The sequence below is a fragment of the Triturus cristatus genome, chromosome 7 (genome assembly GCF_964204655.1).
Source record: "Triturus cristatus chromosome 7, aTriCri1.1, whole genome shotgun sequence".
Classification (NCBI taxonomy): Eukaryota; Metazoa; Chordata; class Amphibia; order Caudata; family Salamandridae; genus Triturus; species Triturus cristatus.
In genome coordinates, this window is record NC_140590.1 from 1181628369 (window position 1) to 1181647094 (window position 18726).

General features: G+C 46.1%; 1 protein-coding gene across 1 annotated transcript in view; it reads right to left on the reverse strand.

The window, feature by feature from the left end:
* Nucleotides 1–18726, reverse strand: part of LOC146811401 (ras-related protein Rab-35-like) — a 156075-nt gene that overhangs the window by 20950 nt on the left and 116399 nt on the right. The window contains exon 3 of the mRNA XM_085618515.1: nt 315–438. Coding sequence (XP_085474641.1) covers nt 315–438 — 124 coding nt within the window. The remainder of the gene's footprint in view (nt 1–314; nt 439–18726) is intronic.

The following is an 18726-nucleotide window of genomic DNA, read 5'->3' on the forward strand; positions in this document are numbered from 1 at the left end:
TGACCAAAAGAAAGGCTTATCAGCCATTGGGACTTGGACGAGTTCCAATCTAAGCAAAGGGTATGCAAGAGGGACACAGGGAGAGGTCACAGGAAAAGACAAATCAGTTATGAACACTTCAATGGCTCCAAAACTAGAATAAATAAATTACATTCATACTGCAAAGTGTAGTGGTATTTGATTTACTGGATAATATTCCTGGAGGTTTTTTTTTTTTTTAAATATCATAATTATTTTATTGAAAAAGATCCAAATAGATAACTGAAGAATGGTGTGCCAGTGATTGTAATAAACATCTCCACTTTTGCACTCACGTGGAGGTGATGGTTCTGAAACGCTCCTGTCCTGCCGTGTCCCAGATTTGCAGCTTAACTCTCTCCCCGTTGATCACCAGCGTCCGTATCTTAAAGTCAACTCCAATGGTCGTGATGTAGCTCCCTGCAGAGAGAGAGATTGGATCATCCTCAAGAACAAATGCACTACAGACAGTTGACGTCAAGGGGGCATCAAATGTTCTTGCATCCTCCAGAAAATACCTCTACCACTCCCCGGCAGCCCGAGAAACCACAATACTAGGAAATACCATGATTTACTTCATTTATCAGGAAAATAACCTGAAAATACAATTTATTAAATTCAAAAGGCAAATTTATTTTTAGTGGTCTTTCCTAATGCAAAGCAACAGCCAATAACGAGTGCTGAAAATATCACCCATTTATTTACATGGAGGCCAGCCTTTTATTAGGCGGCAAGAGAGTGTCAGTCTTGCATGTGATAAAATAAAAATGATCTAATTAGAAAAACAAGAACCGCCTAAATAATGCAATAATTACTAATTGCAGAACCCATTAAATCGTTGTAGCCACTGAAAGCAGGCGAGGAGCTATGTCGAGGCCCGCACGGGCTTGTTGCATGCATCTGTACTGTATTCAGACGGTGTTCTTGCAGAACACGTCAAAAACTGATGCACGTTATTAGGAGCAGTCATGTTTTAAAAGGTAGCTTGGTGAAGACTCCTACAGAAGGTTATGGTCACTAGTGTCAATATTGAAGTAATAACAGCCATGGGAAAAATATACATATTGAAAAAGAGAACAGGCGAAGCTAGCCCTAAAGTCTGACACAATCCACTGGTATAGAAGAGGGAAGCCTGAGGTGGAGCACAAAATGAGACTGAATAGGAGGGAAAAATTAGAATTCAGTGCAGAGATCATGAGGAAAGAATGAGAGAAATAAAAAAAATTACAAATGTTTCAGTCAGTACAAAAGAGGGAGGAAAGCCAAGCCAATCAAGGGACAGTAACGCCCAGGTGTTTGATCAGGAAGTAGACGTTCAGTAAGCGCACGAAAAAGGGCAATCATGGCGCCAGTCTTGTTTGGGTAGGTATGGCAATCAAGGTATTAGTAGTGCTTCTTGAGGAGGTTCTGGGATAGGTTTTTTCCCTTCAAATGGGGAATTGCTAACCTAAGATTTCCTCTGCTTGTGTTTCCAAGAGCCATTAGAGGATGAGCTTTTAGGGACACCCTTGTTATGTTAGGCGTGCTATCGAAGGCACACCTTGCTTTCCATGGAGAGAGGAGAGCAGGGAGTGATGTGGGGTCATGCTGTTGACTTTTCCCAGTTAAGCTGATTGCTGTAGGTACCACTGCTCTTAAGGGTGTCATAAGTTGTTTGGGACGCTGGGTTACGGGTTCATTTCCGTACCTCATTTACAAGAGTACCAGGGATAGGACTGCAGTATGAAGGTCGTCTTTGATGACTGGTGTAAATTTAGTGCGGTTTAGGAGACTCCCAGTTTCGGTTCTTGACTAGAAAAAAGTCTAACGATTTAGCCAAGTCGAATTTTGGAACTGAAGCAACTTTTGTGCGGGAAATTAAACTAAATGACGTTCCTGTGTATTTTCTTGTTGGGTGAATGGAAGAGGAATTCCGTTTTGTTGTCATAAGTCTGCTCCTGCGGGGTTTGGGGGGCAGCCGAGCCCCGGGAGGTCTGCCCCCCGGGCAGTTTGGGAGGGGCAGGACGACAGCGGCCATTTTTGTAAAGTTGTTTGGGCTACGTGGGGAATAGCCCAAACGTAGCCCAATCTCATTTTTATAACCAAAATGGCTATAAGGGGCTGGCTCCCCCCCCTCCCAGCCGCCATTTTAGGTTTTGGTGACTTTGTGGCTGGGAGTGTAATAGGATTTCGTTTTTATTTTTTATATTTTTGAGCATTTAGCCTTTTTCGTGAGGATTCAGCCTTTCGTGAGGGATGTGACATCGTGTTTAGGATACTTGGCTTAGGGCGTTCGTAGAGCATGATGACGAGGGAGGATCACAAAGTGGTGGAGGCGGTCCGGCTGCTCCGTGAGGCCGGCCGGCTTGATCTGCTTGGGCCGGTAACCGCACGCCCAGTGAGGCGCGCGTCCGCTGGGGTGGCGGCCGCCGTCGCGGCCTGCTCGTCCCCCAGGAGGGCAAAGCGTGGAAAGGTGAGTGACCCGGGCCGCAAAAGAAGTGTGCGTGCGGCCCGGGGTGTAGTCAAGGAGCCACAGCCTCTAGAAGGCGTTGAGCCTGCGGTGGGAGAGTCTGTGGGTGGGGCTCGCCAGTGGTGTGCGTCGTGCGCCTCACCGGTTGGTGAGGGACAGGTTCGGGGCCGCTCATACACTAGGAGAGCGGCCCCGCTTGTGACTGAGGCGCCGGAGCCCCTTGTCTCCTTGGAGGCTCCATCAGAAGGAAATGAGGGCGGCCCACCTGAGGAGCGGTCCGTGTGGTTCTCAGGGCGGCCCCAGAGGCCGCTGTGAATGGAGCAGGGAGGGGGACAAAGGGGTACAGGGCAAAGGCCCAGTTGTGGCACTCGGGGAGGGGGGGGAAGCAGACGCGGGGGCAAACCGGCATGGCTGCCCATCTGGAGGATTGCCTGCTGACGGGAGGAGGGCAGGGGAGGCTTTTGGGGCTGCGTGCAGGGGGGTACGGGGAGGTTTGGAGGCGGAGCTTGATGCAGGCACCGGTTGGGTTCAGGCAGGATGTGCTGGAGGGAGGCTTGGGTTTGGGAGAGGTGGGGGTTTTTTCTGGAGCGGCTGGAGGGGCAAGGGGGCAGGGACACTGGTCTTTGGAGAGGGAGGAGGATTATATCCCGGAGGAGCTGGAGTTGGGGGGGGGGGGGGGACATCTTCACCTCACAGCATGAAGCGGTACGGGGCTGATCAAGGAGGGAGCAGATTGATGCCTACATGGTGCACGGTGGCTCCCTGGGTCTGGGGGCTAGGCAGGGGGGCGAAGTGTCAGGTGTGGGAGGGGGATCTGGGGGAGGTTTGGGTTTCAGCTCGACGGCGGCAGGGCTGGGCAGGTTGGGGAACCTGGGGGGACTTTAATGGAGCGGCGACGACGACGAGGGGGACAGGGTTGGGGGAGTAGCCAGTGATCTTAGCAGTGTAGGGCGCCATTGGGCGGTTAGTACACGGGGAGTAGGTAGGAAGAGGATTTGGGCAGGGGGGATAGGGAGATTAGGCCCAGCACACCGGACCATACCTTTTTGTTGCAGGCGGTGGGACAGCGGCGGGAGCCAGACTTAGCAGAGCTGGGAGCGGCTCATAGGCACCAAGGTGAAGGGAGGGTAGAGCCTCGCGCGGCATGCCCAATACTGGCGTGGGAGCCCGTCGCAGCCGGTGCACGTTGGCCCAGGACGGTCTCGCTGGCTCAAACACCTGATTGCCCTCAATGGGACACCGTGCACACAGGAACACGTATTGCGATACAGTTGTGGGTCAAGGTAAGGTGCAGTTGGCGCCTCCACCAGACAGGAGTTGGGGGCAGTGGGAGACCTTTGATTTGGGCAATGAGGAGGATAGTCTCGAGGAGGGTGAATTGAGGGAAAGCGAGGAGGGCGGTGTGGGGGGCGAATAAGGTCTGTTGGCGGACGCGACGGTTCCTGTGACAAGGCGGACTGCAGCAAGACGGGCACACTCCTTGGACCGAGGTAAAACAAGGGACGGAAGGGTGATACCTGTGATGGTGTTGGTGGGGATCGGAGGGTGGGGAAGGGGTGGGGGAGGAAGGAGAAAGGTTAATCAGAGGTAGATACGTGTCGGATGTGGGTGTGGGCAGACGACTCAGGCAAGATGGCGGTAAGTGTGGGGGACGATGCCAAGTCAAAAGTGGAGGGCATCGCAGGGGCATCAGGGATGGTAGAGTCGGACGTGAAACTAGAGAACAAGGAATTGAAAATCAGGAAGTTGCCATATATGGGGGTCACAAAACAATTGGGAGCGCATTTGATGTTGGCCACGAAAGAGCGCATATGGAAAGGGGAGTATGTGGAAATGCTCAAGCTACTGCACAGGGAGGTGCGTGCAAAGGAAGGGTCAAAGGAGGAGGAATATGAGTTGGCAAAGCGACCCAGGGTGCCCCTCACTGTCAAAAAATGGACGTCAGCTTTTCTCATATGCCAGCGTGTATTGCGAAAAATACCCGGAGCGGTGTGTGGCCCTCTTTAAGTATATGGACGTCATTAGAAAGGCGCAAGTCACAGGGGAGGGATACGCTTGGGCCCAATACGACAAGGAGTTTAGGGCTCATATGGCATGGGACACAGAAGCTAAATGGGGGGAGTTAGATACGGATCTGTGGCAGCACACGATGGGGTCCTCTAGGGCAGGGAAGATGATTTTTACAGCCAGTGGGCTACCGCTCGTTTATCACCCCTCTGGGGGCAGAGTCCGTCTGCCCCCAGTACGGGCTGGGGGCAGACGGACTCTGGGGGGGCCTGCTGGGATTTCAATAAGGGAACGTGCTTCAGGGAATTTTGTAGATTCAGGCACGACTGCTCGAAATGTGGAGGCAGACATGCCGTGGTTAATTGCTGTAGGGTGGGGGGGGTGAGGCCGCAGTCGGGAGGCCAGCAGGAGCACCAAGGAGGGGGACAGCAGCAGCAGCATTTCAAGAGGGCGGGGGGGGGGGTCGGGGGGCTAGAGGGGCTGCGCCGAAGGGCTCATACACCAGTTAGGGTGGACGGATTTGTGGCAGCCTTGCCACGTTAGAGCAACCAGAAGGCTGCGAAAATGCGACGGGACGGGTTTACGGACGGTTTTCGTTTAGGTTACAAGGGTCCCAGGGGTAGGCGAGGAGAGGACAATGTACAGGCAGTAAGGGAGCACCCGGAGATGGTGCACGGCAAATGGGATAAGGAAGTGCTTGAAGCTCGCATGGCAGGCCCACTTGCAGGGGGCCATGGGATAATTTGGTGGTCTTTATAGTTGGCAGTTCATGCGACACAACAAGGGGAATTCAGGTAAATTCAGCATTTTTACAGCCGGGCAGTAATGCGGTTCATGAGTTTATGGACGACACAGAGGATACGGTGTCTTAATCGGTTGACGTGACCATGTCACTTTTATGTGACCACGGGCGCAACAGCGGGAAGAGCATAAGTAGGTTGACGTGGCCATGTCACTGGTTAGTGACCACGGGCGCAACGACGGACTGAGCATAAGTCGGTTGACGTGGCCATGTCACTGGTAAGTGACCACGGGCGCAACAGCGGAATGAGCACAAGTCGATTGATGTGGCCATGTCACTGGTAAGTGACCACGGGTGCAGCAGCGGAAAGAGCATAATGCGACAAATGGTCGGCTTTCTGATTGCTATTAGTACACCAGGAGGTTTGGGACTTCTTGTGCATTCATTTCAATGGAATGGGACGTGGGCAAAGCATTGCCAATGAGCTGCTCTATGTTTGGCGCATTTGAAGATTTTGGTACGCTCCTCCAGGGGTTGTTTTACAGGCGTGCGGGTCACCAGTTGGCAAACACTATCTGGATGACTTATTTTTTTGTCGGCACCTCAGACTCCACAGAGTGCCAGGCAGCACTGGACAGCTTCATAGAGATCATGAGGGAACTTGGAACGCGTTGGCACGGGATACAATGATGGGGCCCAGTACGTCTTTTCTTTTTTGGGGGCTTGGAGCTGGATGCCCACTTGAGGGCGGCTTGGTGGCGGATGGTTAAACAACAGCAGGTGCTGGGGCTGCTTGAGACAAGGATGGCCAGAGAGAAAGGCACAATTCATGAGATGCAGGTGTCGGTGGGACACCTTAAATTTGCTTGCGGGGTAGGAATAGGGAGGATTTTTGCAGAAGAAGGGGTAGGGCACTGACAGGACAGACTTTTACATCAGGGGCAGCGTCTGGATGCCAGGAACAGGGGGTGGGTGGGGGGACAACAGAGGGGGTTGAAGGGATGGGTTTCGGACTGTTACCAGGGATGTGCTCATGGCTTTCCAAGAGGGATTGCGCACGGTTATGCGTTTTCCTCTGTTTACGCAGTTTTCTATTTCAGGTTCGGTTGGGGGGCCCCCTCATCAGGGAAATGACCATATGGATAGTGGGACGTTCTTTCGTGAAGTGGGCCCAGGTGCGGGCCCAGTATTTTTGAAGAAATTGGGATGTTAATAAAGATGTATTTAAGGTTGTGGGGAAAGGGAGGGGGGCATGCTGTGGAAGGAACTTTTGCGTTTAAGGAATGGTATGTTGGTGGCTGGTAGGTGCCCTGACATTTTGCTGATACACTTGGGGGAACATGACATGGTTAGAGAGGAGGGTTTTGGTCCTTACGAGAATAGGGAAGCAAGACCTGGCCCTGTGGAAGCCGCAGTGGCCTGGGTGCGTTGTCATTTGGACGGAGCTTATCCCGCATAGGGTGGAGAGGGGAGCTCATTCCTAGGGCGGTGAGCAGGGCCAGGAAAAAACTTAAATACAGAGTGGGGGTGGGGTAATGCAGAGAGTTGGGTTTTTCCAGGTTGGCGCTTAGTGCAATTAAGTTGGTCATGGCAGAATTGTTTAGTGGCAGGGGAGTACATTTGTCCGGTTAAGTTATGGACTTGCATCTACTGCAGGGTAAGGTAGGGTATGAAGAGTATTAAGAGAGTGTATTAAGAGTATTAGTTAGTGCAGGATAGGAGGCGAATGCCTAGAGTCAGTGGGGGAGCTTTCCTACTACGGCGGGGGGGTAGAAAACAGGGGAGGCGGCATCACCGCCTATGCTCCCGCTTTTTCCTGGGTGGCGGGGTTGTTAAAAAGTTGGCCAGATTGGCAGAAGTTTTTAGTAAAATGTTGGGAGTTTTGTTGGCAGGGCCAGGGAAAGGTTAAGCAGGTAGGATAAGTTTAGAATAGAGGTGAGGTAGTTACAGTTGCAGAAGGACAGATACGTGGTAGGTTTTTATTAGATGGCAGGAGTTTGGAACTGCAATATTGTGGAATGGGATTGTTATGGAATGTTATGTAATGTTACGTTATCGGCAGGGTGGGGGATTTTATGTGGGGATTGTAGGGGTGGGGGTAGGGAAAATGGAGGATCAGCTATTTTATGTATAGTGAGGTTTTAGTTTGTAAGGCATTGGCCTAGTTTGGACTTTGTGATATGCACCTGTCTTCAATAAAGCGGCCTTTTTCACACAAAATTGGGTCACTGTGTTGGCTTGCCCCCCTCCCTCCCAATGTCTGATGTTGGATTTTGACAAAGCATTTAGCAAGATTTTTGGGTGTATATCGTGACAGAATCTGATGCAAGTTCGGCACTGTCTGCTTATGGTATTCAGTTAATGCCCAGAGACTTGGGAGAGGCATTAAAAAACCATGGAAAGGCTTTAATGTGCCCTCAAACACGGAGGGACCCCGTAGTAATGAAGTAATTTTAAGACATTTTCTTTCACAGCCATTCTTTCACTGATTATCTGTTTCAAAATGTCTCCTCTGGGAAGAGTTAGGAGGCAGTTCTCACGGTTATGGAAAATGCCATACATAAGACATCTGCAAGTTTCAGGGTGACAGTCTGTGCTGCTGCCCGTATAAACAAGCATTGGCAAAGTCAATAGGTCTCGCCTATGTTAGATCTATTGGCTTTGCCAATGTTTTTCAGCCATTTTGTAGAGCAGCGTGGCTGCTCTGATGCATGGCTAAAAGTAATTTTTTTGTAAACTGAAGTGCTATAAAAAAAAGTGAGGAGGTTAATATTTTCACATAGGTGGGTGCTAAATATAGTTTGTTTTTACTGTTACACTTTTATTCTAGTTTCTAAATGAATTATACTCAATTTGTTGGTACCTTCTGCAACTTTGACCACACACCACTAAAAATAACGCAGACGGCCAAAGCCACTCTGTATGAGATTTTAACATGCTCTGGTCAAAGAGAGGCAAGGGTTGTATAAGACGCAAAATACATTAATTGCCATTTTTTTTGCACTACCGCAAAAACATCAAACTAATGTCAAAATTCCAAGACAATGTAGCCTCACCTACAGGCCTGAAGATTGGTAATTCAGATGTTTTGGCCGTTATGCAGTTCTAAAACACTGGTAGTTCATGTTCTTTTGTGTATTTTGTCTTAAACATAAAAATGTGTTTAGCCTATTAAACAAATATTCTTGAAATGTTTCTTTTAAAACAACTAGAAAATGCTTTTTTGTTTTTTTTAAAGTTTAATAACATCTAAATAATTTATATTTAGATAAGGAGATGAAGAGTTGGTTCTGTAGAGGAGTGTAACATTCTGTGATAAAATTAAGTTTGTCCTATAAAATAAGGAAAAGGAAAGTCCCTGAACAAGTTACTCCATTCGAAATTCCAACAACGTTTACTAAACACATGACATATCAAATGCCAATCACCTGTGCTCCTATCAGACTCCATAACAAAACCACATCACCACCAAGCAAAAATGCAGATACACAAAAGGAAGAAACTCTTATATCTGAGTTTTTTCAAACATACACGAAAGTGTTGAAACCAATATACCACAAATTCACTATATTTACTATGAAGGTGGCACAGTGCCTGTGTAGTTATAGTTCGATCAGAATTTTCTTTGAAAATGGATTTTTGTTTTCTTAAAAGCTTTGGTGCCATTCAACAAATCTGCAGAAACATTAAAAAAACGTAAAAAGTGGTGATCTAATTTGGGTGCGGCATGGCAAGCTTAGTAAGGGGTAGGGCAGTCAAAAAAGTGTCAGTTCACATTTTCATTACCTCACAAATCTTTGCTCTCTGAGGCAGAAAAAAATGGCCGAAAGGAATTACACCAAACTTGGCATAAAGGTAATACTTAAATCAAGGAAGATCCTTATATTGGTTTGCCTTAAATGCATTCAGTAGTTTGGGAAATTTGCTTTAAAAAAAGTGGGCTTTAAAGATTTAAATTATAGCGCTACCTAGACCGTTAATTTTCAGCGTTATGAGAACCCTGGTTCATGGACCTATGCAGACCCAAAAGAGATGCTTAAATCTGACTGGACTTGGGAGCCTTCTCTCCCTTCATTTCTTTTAGTCTGTGAACCCAAAGTTGGGTCCACTAAACTGAAGCTCTCTGATTTGCTGGTATCAAATTCATGAAAAATGTTGTGGCTGACATTACAGCTATGGGAATTCATTCCCAGAGTCTTCGGAAAATAACATGAAAGGGCACATAAGGGGTTAGGGTGTGAACAGCATGAACCTCAAGGCCCATGTGGGGACCCAAAAGAAGCCACCCCATGAATAACTTTTTGTAAATGCGGATTTTGGTTTGGGCTTATTGAACCCAGACGCTCCACCCGCCCTCCTGTGATGCGACAATCCTGGCTAGGGGTGACAAACCTGGTGCCAGCTTCATGGCAGGGACCGCGAACCCCCAGCCAAGCCTCACGGAAATATGCTGGCCTTTTCTTGGGCTCCTCAAATCCTAAACCATGTCCATAGACACCAAGGGAGGTCCAACATATGTCCATGCAGTTTGCTGCGGGTATACAGTCCATAGTCATATAGTTTGCTGCGGATTCCCAAACCATACAATAGGGTCTGCGAACCCTAAAAAAGTTATAAGGAAATAAACACACACACTCCACAGATTGGGTTGGCAACATGTGGCCATGTGCAGCAGGGTTGCCATATGCAGGAGTTTGCAGAAGGTGGATGGCCAGACCCTTTGGCTACACCCTCCTGCGCATGGACATGGCTTTGTCCAGCGGGGGTTGGCCAACCTTGGTTGCCAGGCCCTTCAGGTTAGACCGTCTGTGCATGGCCTTCAGCCATGTATAATGAGAACTGACTACCTGCGCTTGGTTGGAAAGCTATTGGATGTGGTATATGATCAAAACACTTAGGGCCAGAAGTATCAAAGGGTTTTACCCATTTTGTGTCAATGAGAAAATTTGTTTGTACATTTGGCCCCAAAATCACTGGAAAAACCAAAGGTTAAAGTGAAAAAATGGTTAGTTTGTAAAACCTTAGCTTAGTCCTAGGTAGCTGGGGCTCAGAGCTCTGAGGCTTTATCAAAGGAACAAGTGTAAAGTATTTAAAAGTTCCAAAACAATTAAATAAGAAGAAAACGTAACACAATAAAGATCCAACACCAATTTATAAAAATAGGTTGTATGTCCACGAGAGACACATTAACTCACAGGCCCTGGGTAATCCTGGTACCAAATACTAGGGACCTATAAGTAAATTTTCTTACTACACACATATACATATATCTCCTAAAAGCACAATGTAATTAAATAACACCACATATTTAAAAAATAAATTTAAAAAAATTAATAGTACTTTCAATAATGGTCTCTTTCATGGCGTTTAAGTTTGGGAGGTATATTGTATTTTTATTTATATGGCGTTTACTACCCCTGACGAGGCGTTGAAGCACTTTTTCGGCAAGTAGCATATAATCTCATCTGTAACATTAACAATATTTTTAATTTCATCTGCCACATCAAGGGTGAGATTATGGGCACTGCATGCGGTGTGAAAATTATGGATAACCTTTATTTTTTCAGTGAATATACATCTATTTATATCATGTGAAAGAACACAAATAGGGCCCTATAATTCATGCTATTAGAGACACTATTATAAAAACACACATTCACGCATTACTACTGCAATGCAAAGGTCAAATGCCAGATTACCACAGTACACAGGAAGGGACCAGAAACGCACTGTTGACAGATCCACAGATTGCATATTACAATAACTTTTTACAGATAATAAGCCTCAATGGCCAGTGGTAATAAATGGCTTATTACAATGTGAACATCTGCATGTACATAAGGCGGTGCTCGGAGTGTAATTTGCTATTTATTAACACTGTTCGATGTGGGAAGAGGCCAATACTCACGAAAGGAGTTTCTCAGTACACTTCTCCCAAAAAACATGCATTATAGACCCAGATTTAGTTAAAGAGATGAAGTCAGAGTGGACTGCGTCTGATTTTTCCTATCCACTATAGTAGTAGTGTTTCCAGACGTAAGCTCACTTACTACTCTTTCACTACTGTACATAATGTGGCCTCGGCCCTCTCTGCAAACCAGGCTTCATCCAACGAGAAGCTCATGAGCTACCTGAAAGTAGCTCTCCCGTGTGCAGCCCATTCTACTAAATGAGACGCTTTTGCTTGATTTAATAAATAAATCCCATAATAGAAAAATGCGCATTTGAGATTAAATCATAAACTGATGTTCGTACAAAAATGGATTTCCCAAAAACATTGAAAGCTGATATCTCAGTGATAAATCCAAATTGAAAAAGCCTTTTTAGATCACGGCTGGCAACCGTTCCTGGTGCACTGCTGGTAATCCTGCATGGGTTGGCCACTAATGTAATCTTGTCTGATGAGGTCACTTTTACAACACTAATATTAGTAGAGCGGGATGATTTTCATTAAACATCAAAGGCTCTTATTACAGAAAAGGTTGGAGTCCCCTGCTGTAAACATTCAACCCTAGATGTCCCTGAATGTCCTTGCTTTATAGCGATGGCGATTGTTGCCAGGCCTTCAATAACTATATTTTTAGTGTACACAGGCACATATGATGCCAGTGAATGTTCCTTTTGTTTTTCCCAATAAATATTAGAAAATAATGGAGCACTGAACTATGGCCTGATGGTCTTGGTCCAATGGCATCTCCTGTGCGGCGGGTGAAGAATCAGGGCATTATTTCTGATAACGACCTCTCCTTTGAGGCCCAGAATTAGAAGGTTTGGCCCACTAGCTACTTACCAGAGACAGACTGGGGAACAAAAGCAGCCATGCAAAAAAGGCTCAAATCAGCCCCACTTCCTCCCCCTTAGGGCACAAAATTTCTTTTCCCTCCATCCATTCGCTCTCTTTCTCTCTCTCCTTCTCTCCCTGATCGCCTTCTCTCTGCCTACCCCTGGTTTCACCCCCTCTTTAAGCCTCCCTGTGCCTGCTGCAATTAACCTCTGGGAGCTGTGGTAAGTGACAGAGGCACCAGGAGCGGCCCTCGGCCTTTAAACCCAGCCTCCAAGGGCTCCAGCCCATTGGGGAAATGCCCGGTGGAATAACAGCCTTGTTTCACGCCCTCCAACCATCTTCCATGAAAGACCCAGTCTTACCCTCCTGGTTCAGCTAAAGGTAGAGATGATCAGAGCAAGGGTCTTTTAAGCTTGGACTACAGGAACCCCCTCTACCTCAGCCTGCATCCATGATTCAGCGTTTTCAGTCCCTTCGGAATATGGCAGTGAGGTTGGCATGCAGCCTTTGTCAGCCTTACCATGTGTCGGAAGCTAAACGGTACCTGCACCGGCTTCATTTTAACAACTTGTGTTTGATGCAATGTACCTACTCCTGGTCTTCTTGTCCAGGTTTGCAATTGCTAGTGCTCAATTCATGCTTTTGGTTTGTTCCAGCTCGCAGGCGCAGCTTTAGACTCCACGTTTAAGCAGATGCCTTGCGGAGACACAGCCTTCTGTACACTCCATCCTAAGCTATGGGCTAGCCTAACTGATATCGCTCTGCGTCTCACGGAACACCACCAACAATATCACCAGGCACTGATGACCTAGCTGTATTGTTAATTTTTTGTCCTTTTGCTTTGTTTCCACTTACTCTTTTCGGTGGTGCTCAGTGATAGCTTTAGATGTCTTAACAGCTAAATATATACTTAAAGCAATTAATTTAAAAAATACATACAACATACATATATACATAGAAGGGCTTTGGGTCAGTCTTCTTCATCCATTGGCCTGTTCAGCTGTCATTCACATTTTGCTTCCACCCGCCACAGCATAAAGCATGCGGCATTTGGTCCAGCCCACTTCAGGGACTGGCTCTCTTGCATTGCAAGTCACTCGCTTTTTTCCCTGATCACATGTGCAGATCCGCCTAAAAAGAAGTGCACTTCGAGGACAGGACTGCAGGACAAAATGTTTAGTTTGCCAATGTTTTTTATTCCTTTACAATCTTTAGCCTTTATTAGGAGTTGCTGTGGGCTTAAATTAGGTCTTAAGGTTACAGTAACTCAAAGCCAATAATGTAGACTCCGCGTGCCATTAACACACAACTGCCTGTGATTCAGAAATGTAGTGGGTATCGCTTTTAAGTATAATAACCTGCTGGAAGCATCTGTACTGTTCTATGAAAATTGTATGCAATGGTTCATATTTTTTAATTTGTATTGCACGCATATGGCAACCACATTTATGCAAGTGTGCACTGTTCAATAATTTTTATTATTTTGTGGAATTGCTTGCAATACAAAGAATTCACCATTGTGGAAGCTTGCCAAAGCCACACTTATTATCTTTGGCAGTGCTTGTTTATTGTGTCAGGTTTCCTACTTTGCTTCCTGGTGCCATGATAACTTAGGGTGATTGTACGCTCTATAAATAAATAAAACGATAGAAAAACATTACATCGCCCCCTCTAGCGCAGGCTTAAAGTAAAAAATGCCACATTTCCCACACTTATGCCAGGCTGCGTCTTTCCAAAATGCCACAATACTCGAATCAGATCGGGTGTACGTGGCACTAAGCAGTTACAATCCTGTCAGAGTCATCAAAGCGCCATCTCATCTAAGCTCACATGGGCTAGTACTCAAAACAAGCATTGGCAAAGCCAATAGGTTTTATCTTTGTGAGGTCTATTGGCTTTGTCAATGTTTATTTAGACATGTTATACAGGAGTGCGGGCTGCTGAGCAATGGAGCGTGGGCTGTACTGAGGTATGGACTTGAAGCTCCACCCACTCTCTGACCATATTTTTAATTGGCTGCTGTGTTTGTCCTATGTAAATGTTGGCTTTTGATTTGTTATTAGGCTTATTCGTCCCTCCTTGGTACCGCCCTGTCTTCTGTTACCTGCCATCAGGACTGGCCTTCTTACAGTCTGTGATCCCCATTTTCTTAAATGAGTTTCTCCTAGCTGCTGTTGGAGGTAGGACACGTTCTCAAACTTCATGCTTTACAACTACCACACGCTTATGTGCGCTCAAAGGATTGTTTTTTACAGCCTCCACAGCGGGAGAGTTCAATAAGGCTGTTTACGATTATGTGCGCTCCTGGGAGTGGTCAGGAGGCGAGGGTTGGGGCTTTGAAAGTGTCCGTTTACAGCACAGGGCTCTTGTTCTTAATGAGGGATCAGCATGCCGGACGCTTCAGCTCTACAACTCTAAAAATAACTTGACTGGCTCCCTAAAATGTGCACACTTATCTGTAATGGAACCGGATTTATTCTATGTTCCACGGTGGGTGCGTTCAAGGTGGCTCTAGCAAGCAGTGTTTGGTGCATAAAACAGACAGCAGCCACCCGAACTGTACCTTAGTTTTCAATACATCACTGCACCAAAGCTAATCACACACAACTCCTACTTCTGCACTGGAGCCATTGGCTGTTGTGGCTAATCAGATCATAAGACACAAGGAGAATCAAAGGTAGAGGCCCATTAAGAGAGAGAGACCATACTGCCCCCTATCAAATGAATGCTCACTTAAACTTCTAGACCAGAAGAGTTGAAGCCGACATCAGGGACCTTGCGGCCCTGTTGTGAGGAGGGAACCATATGATGAAGCATGTCACCCTTAGGTGAGTGAGGGTTCTCATCCTAAGAAAAGGCTTATCCCACCTCACTTCACCTTCCCTATGCTCTAGGCGCATACATCCTTCCTGGTTCCAACATGGATAACACTTCACGAGTGGGGACCCTGTCTCTTTCTGCGTCTGTGTTGTGCTTGAGAACGTACTTTTAGTGAGTATACTGGCTAATCAGATGTCATAAATTCGAATCCATGTCTGTTTGGCTGCTCGCCCACCTCCTCCAAGCTACATTTCGGCTACACAGCCGGGCTGTGCATGAACGATGCAGCATCGTTTTTTTCCCACTTGTTTGTCAGTTGGATTGTGCGCTTTGTGTGTGTATAATCTACTGAAAATGCCTTTTTCAACTCCGTATTTCTGCGGCAGCACATTAACAGCACACGCTCTATGTTGTACTTGTACCACAAAGCCATAACTGTAGATCTGTACAACTACATCACTAAAAAGTCTTGTACGCTGCAATTGCAGCAATGCAACACCTTTTCAACCCTCCAGTGACACAATACACCAATGCCGCAGCATTACAGCTGAATACCTGGTGCAAAAGTATATCTTTTCGACTACAGCTCTGCAACTACACTATGGCAGTGCAATAACTAAACAACTAGAATGGCACTACACCCGCATAATTGCTACCCTGAAGCAGTGCAACCCTAAAGGCATAACTTCACCACACAACTAGCAAGTTACAGATAAATTACATCACATCTTTAGTAGTCCACAACTGCACTTCTGAATCAACCCTACAACTTTACAACTGCACAGCTAAAAACAGAGGTACAGCTACAACAACACAATAAACGAATAACTAACTACAACTCTGCAACCCCATCACAACTACACCGTCAACCTTAAGTCGCAGCACTACAAAGAGAACTACTCCTCGGCACTATCACACACAAGTACAACATTACACATACAAACTACATTAGAAGTCCCGCAATACCAGAACTGCAGATCATTCCATCATCAACACTGCATCACTGCAAATACAGCACAATGCTCCAGAATTGTGTGTCCTGTTTTCTACAGTGAGTAAATTCTATGTGTTTCTTAGTTCTCCAAAATTAGACACGTGAAAACACACAAGCCTAAAACCTTAAATATCCAAACTTACTGCATTTGTCAGTGTTCATTTAAAAATGTCGGCTTCTCTGCATAACAAGTGATCGCTTTGCAGCCTTATGACTAGGATTAGAAAAAATAGGAATTCACCTACTTATATAAGATAGGCTGTATACATTGAGCTGTGTGTATACTTCTAGGATGCACTTATACCGTTTTATATTGGCAATCTTTCTTATGTTGCATTATTAATATGTAGTTTGACTAAAATGCTAAATGAAAACTGAACTTTTTGCCCCAAGGCCCATGAGGCAGGAAACGTGTGCCTGTGCATGGGCGGGAGCTGAGCCTCTGCATGCCAGTCTCCTGCAGGGCACCACACCAGGTCTCACCTGCTGACGCACATTGGGCCTATATGTGCCAAGATGCCAGCCACGGAGCACAAGGAGCTTTGTCCACTTCCTTGTCTGTGACCAGCATTCACAGTGCCTGCATGTAAGTGCCATCTTTGATCCACGAAGATACTTTAAGAAAGCCCCCTACACATATTTTAATGTAAAGGGGGCAATCAACACAAACTACCGCGTAGCTGCTATGCAAAGACACAATGTCTCATTGTGGCCTTTGGTCTAAAAGCTGCAGTTGTGCATGTATAGTGCACGGAAAGGCCATCCTAGATCTATAAAGTGTTACTTTTACTTGGACCATTTCCGCACATTTCCTAATAAGATTTCAGTTACTTAATCCCTACGTACCTGGATAGGACTCTCAGGCGGAAGTCGTGTGGTGTCTTGCCTGTCGAAAGCCCTTGACCACGCTTCCTTCGTGTATCTCTGCTACACTCATTTGATACCTCATTTTTAGGTCTCGCCTAGGAAGCGCTTGCGCCGTCTCTGGGAAACATGCTGTATTTAGGATATAGGCTTTAAAAGCTCTGCCCATTTACCAGGACTGCTCCTATTACATGTGTTGTTAGTCAGAGCTTGTGAGCATCATTTCTTTCTTTAGGCTTGAGCAGTGGAGAGCGGTGCTCTTGGTTTACAGAGCTCTGTTGTAAAGAGCTGTAGATCTTGCTCTTATCTTGCCACATTTGCTGTGCATTCAAAACCGAGGTCTGTTTTGTCTGCAGTTGCCTCCTCTTCCCTCCTGCTTTTGAAACGCACAGCCTGACATCACGGTCCCTGCGTTCTTATGACTGCTGCCTACTCCGTTTCGGAGCTCAAAAAGCATATACAATGCAGTAGGTCTTGCCTTTGCGAGAGTTTGAGCTATTGGCATTGTAAATGACAACGCCTTTTATTTATGAATTTTTAAAACCTGCAAGGGGTGCGCAAACACGCACCGTAGTCGTGGATTATGGGAAGCAAGGCTGGCAGTAACTGCGCCTCTTTTACTGCCAGCCTTGCTTCTCATAAGCAAATGCGATACCTATTGCATTTCAAATTCTTGTTCTCGCTAATGCACTGGCACAAATCATGCACCACATTATTCATCACTAGCAGCGTCAGCATCGGACAGAACAAGCAACACTTCTCATCACAACGCGCGAACAGCACTGTGCATCCCGCAGTACAGCCAATCCCAAAATGCTGCCAATCACAGAATAAAAAGTAAAAACTACACTGGGCACCCTACAACAAACTGCTCTATGAATCACACTCATTACTAACCTTGTATATCAAATAGCACTCACACAACACGGTCCATCACACACAGCACTAACCAGCAGACACCACAGCTACCAATGCACTTCACAACACAAACAGGCATTTCATTGTACTTTGCATCATATAATTAAAAAAACATTGTTCACTATAGACTACAAATCACACCGTACATCATTCAATACAAGCAAACTGCATCACACTACAGTCAACCCTGTATATAAAACACCAATACCACAGTGCATGACAACGCACAAACATCAATGCTCATAACAAAAGACTGTGTCCTCCATCACAATTACTAACAACGTCTGGTCTCACAGCATGACCGGCACTATGCAACAAACAGCACAACCGGCACCGAACATAGAAACGTCTGGGAAATGTTATTTAGGACACGAAAGTGCATTTAGGAGCAGTGTCACAAGGGGTTGGGTCACTACACCAGAGTCAAGGCGTGGCTAGAGAGCACAATACCTCCGATTTAGAATTTGGTTGGCCTATCACAGAGCAGAAACTGCTTATAAAGATATTTGGAGCAAATGCATGTTAAACGCTTCACTTATCCTGGATAATCACATCTGTGTTCAAATAATTCAGTTCAGAATGCGGGTTTGCCTTTTTGCATAATGTAGTGCACCCTAAGTCTGCCTACAACTGCTTGTACCCTCAGCCACCAGGTATCTCTCTGAGTTCTTGTGTATGTTGCCCAGGCGTAAGTGGAGACAAGAAATACATCTAGACCAGCTATAACAAAGAACCCTCATGTAGTGTTCTTGAAAAATGCAGGCAAGTTTGGGTTAATTGGAGTACTGCTCCAACACAAGCTTCTGCTGACTTAGAATATGGCACTTGCAGCAACAAAAATGTTACTGGTCCTATAGAAAACTAGTAATTAAAGTTATTTGAGCAAATTCCTCTCAATCCATGTGTAGAGTACCCTAATTATTCGTAATACTGTACGTCCTATTGTGGTCCTGTAAGCATCATACTGGGTATTACCTCATATTTAGAGCAGAAGTTTAAATGTGTCTTCAAGAGGCAGAGCCTCACCGCAAGCTGCAGTGCTTTTGTAAATACCATTTCACTGGTGAGGCCGCCCTGCTACTCGATTCCACTGAGATACGCCAACACACAAATCAACACCCCCGGGATAG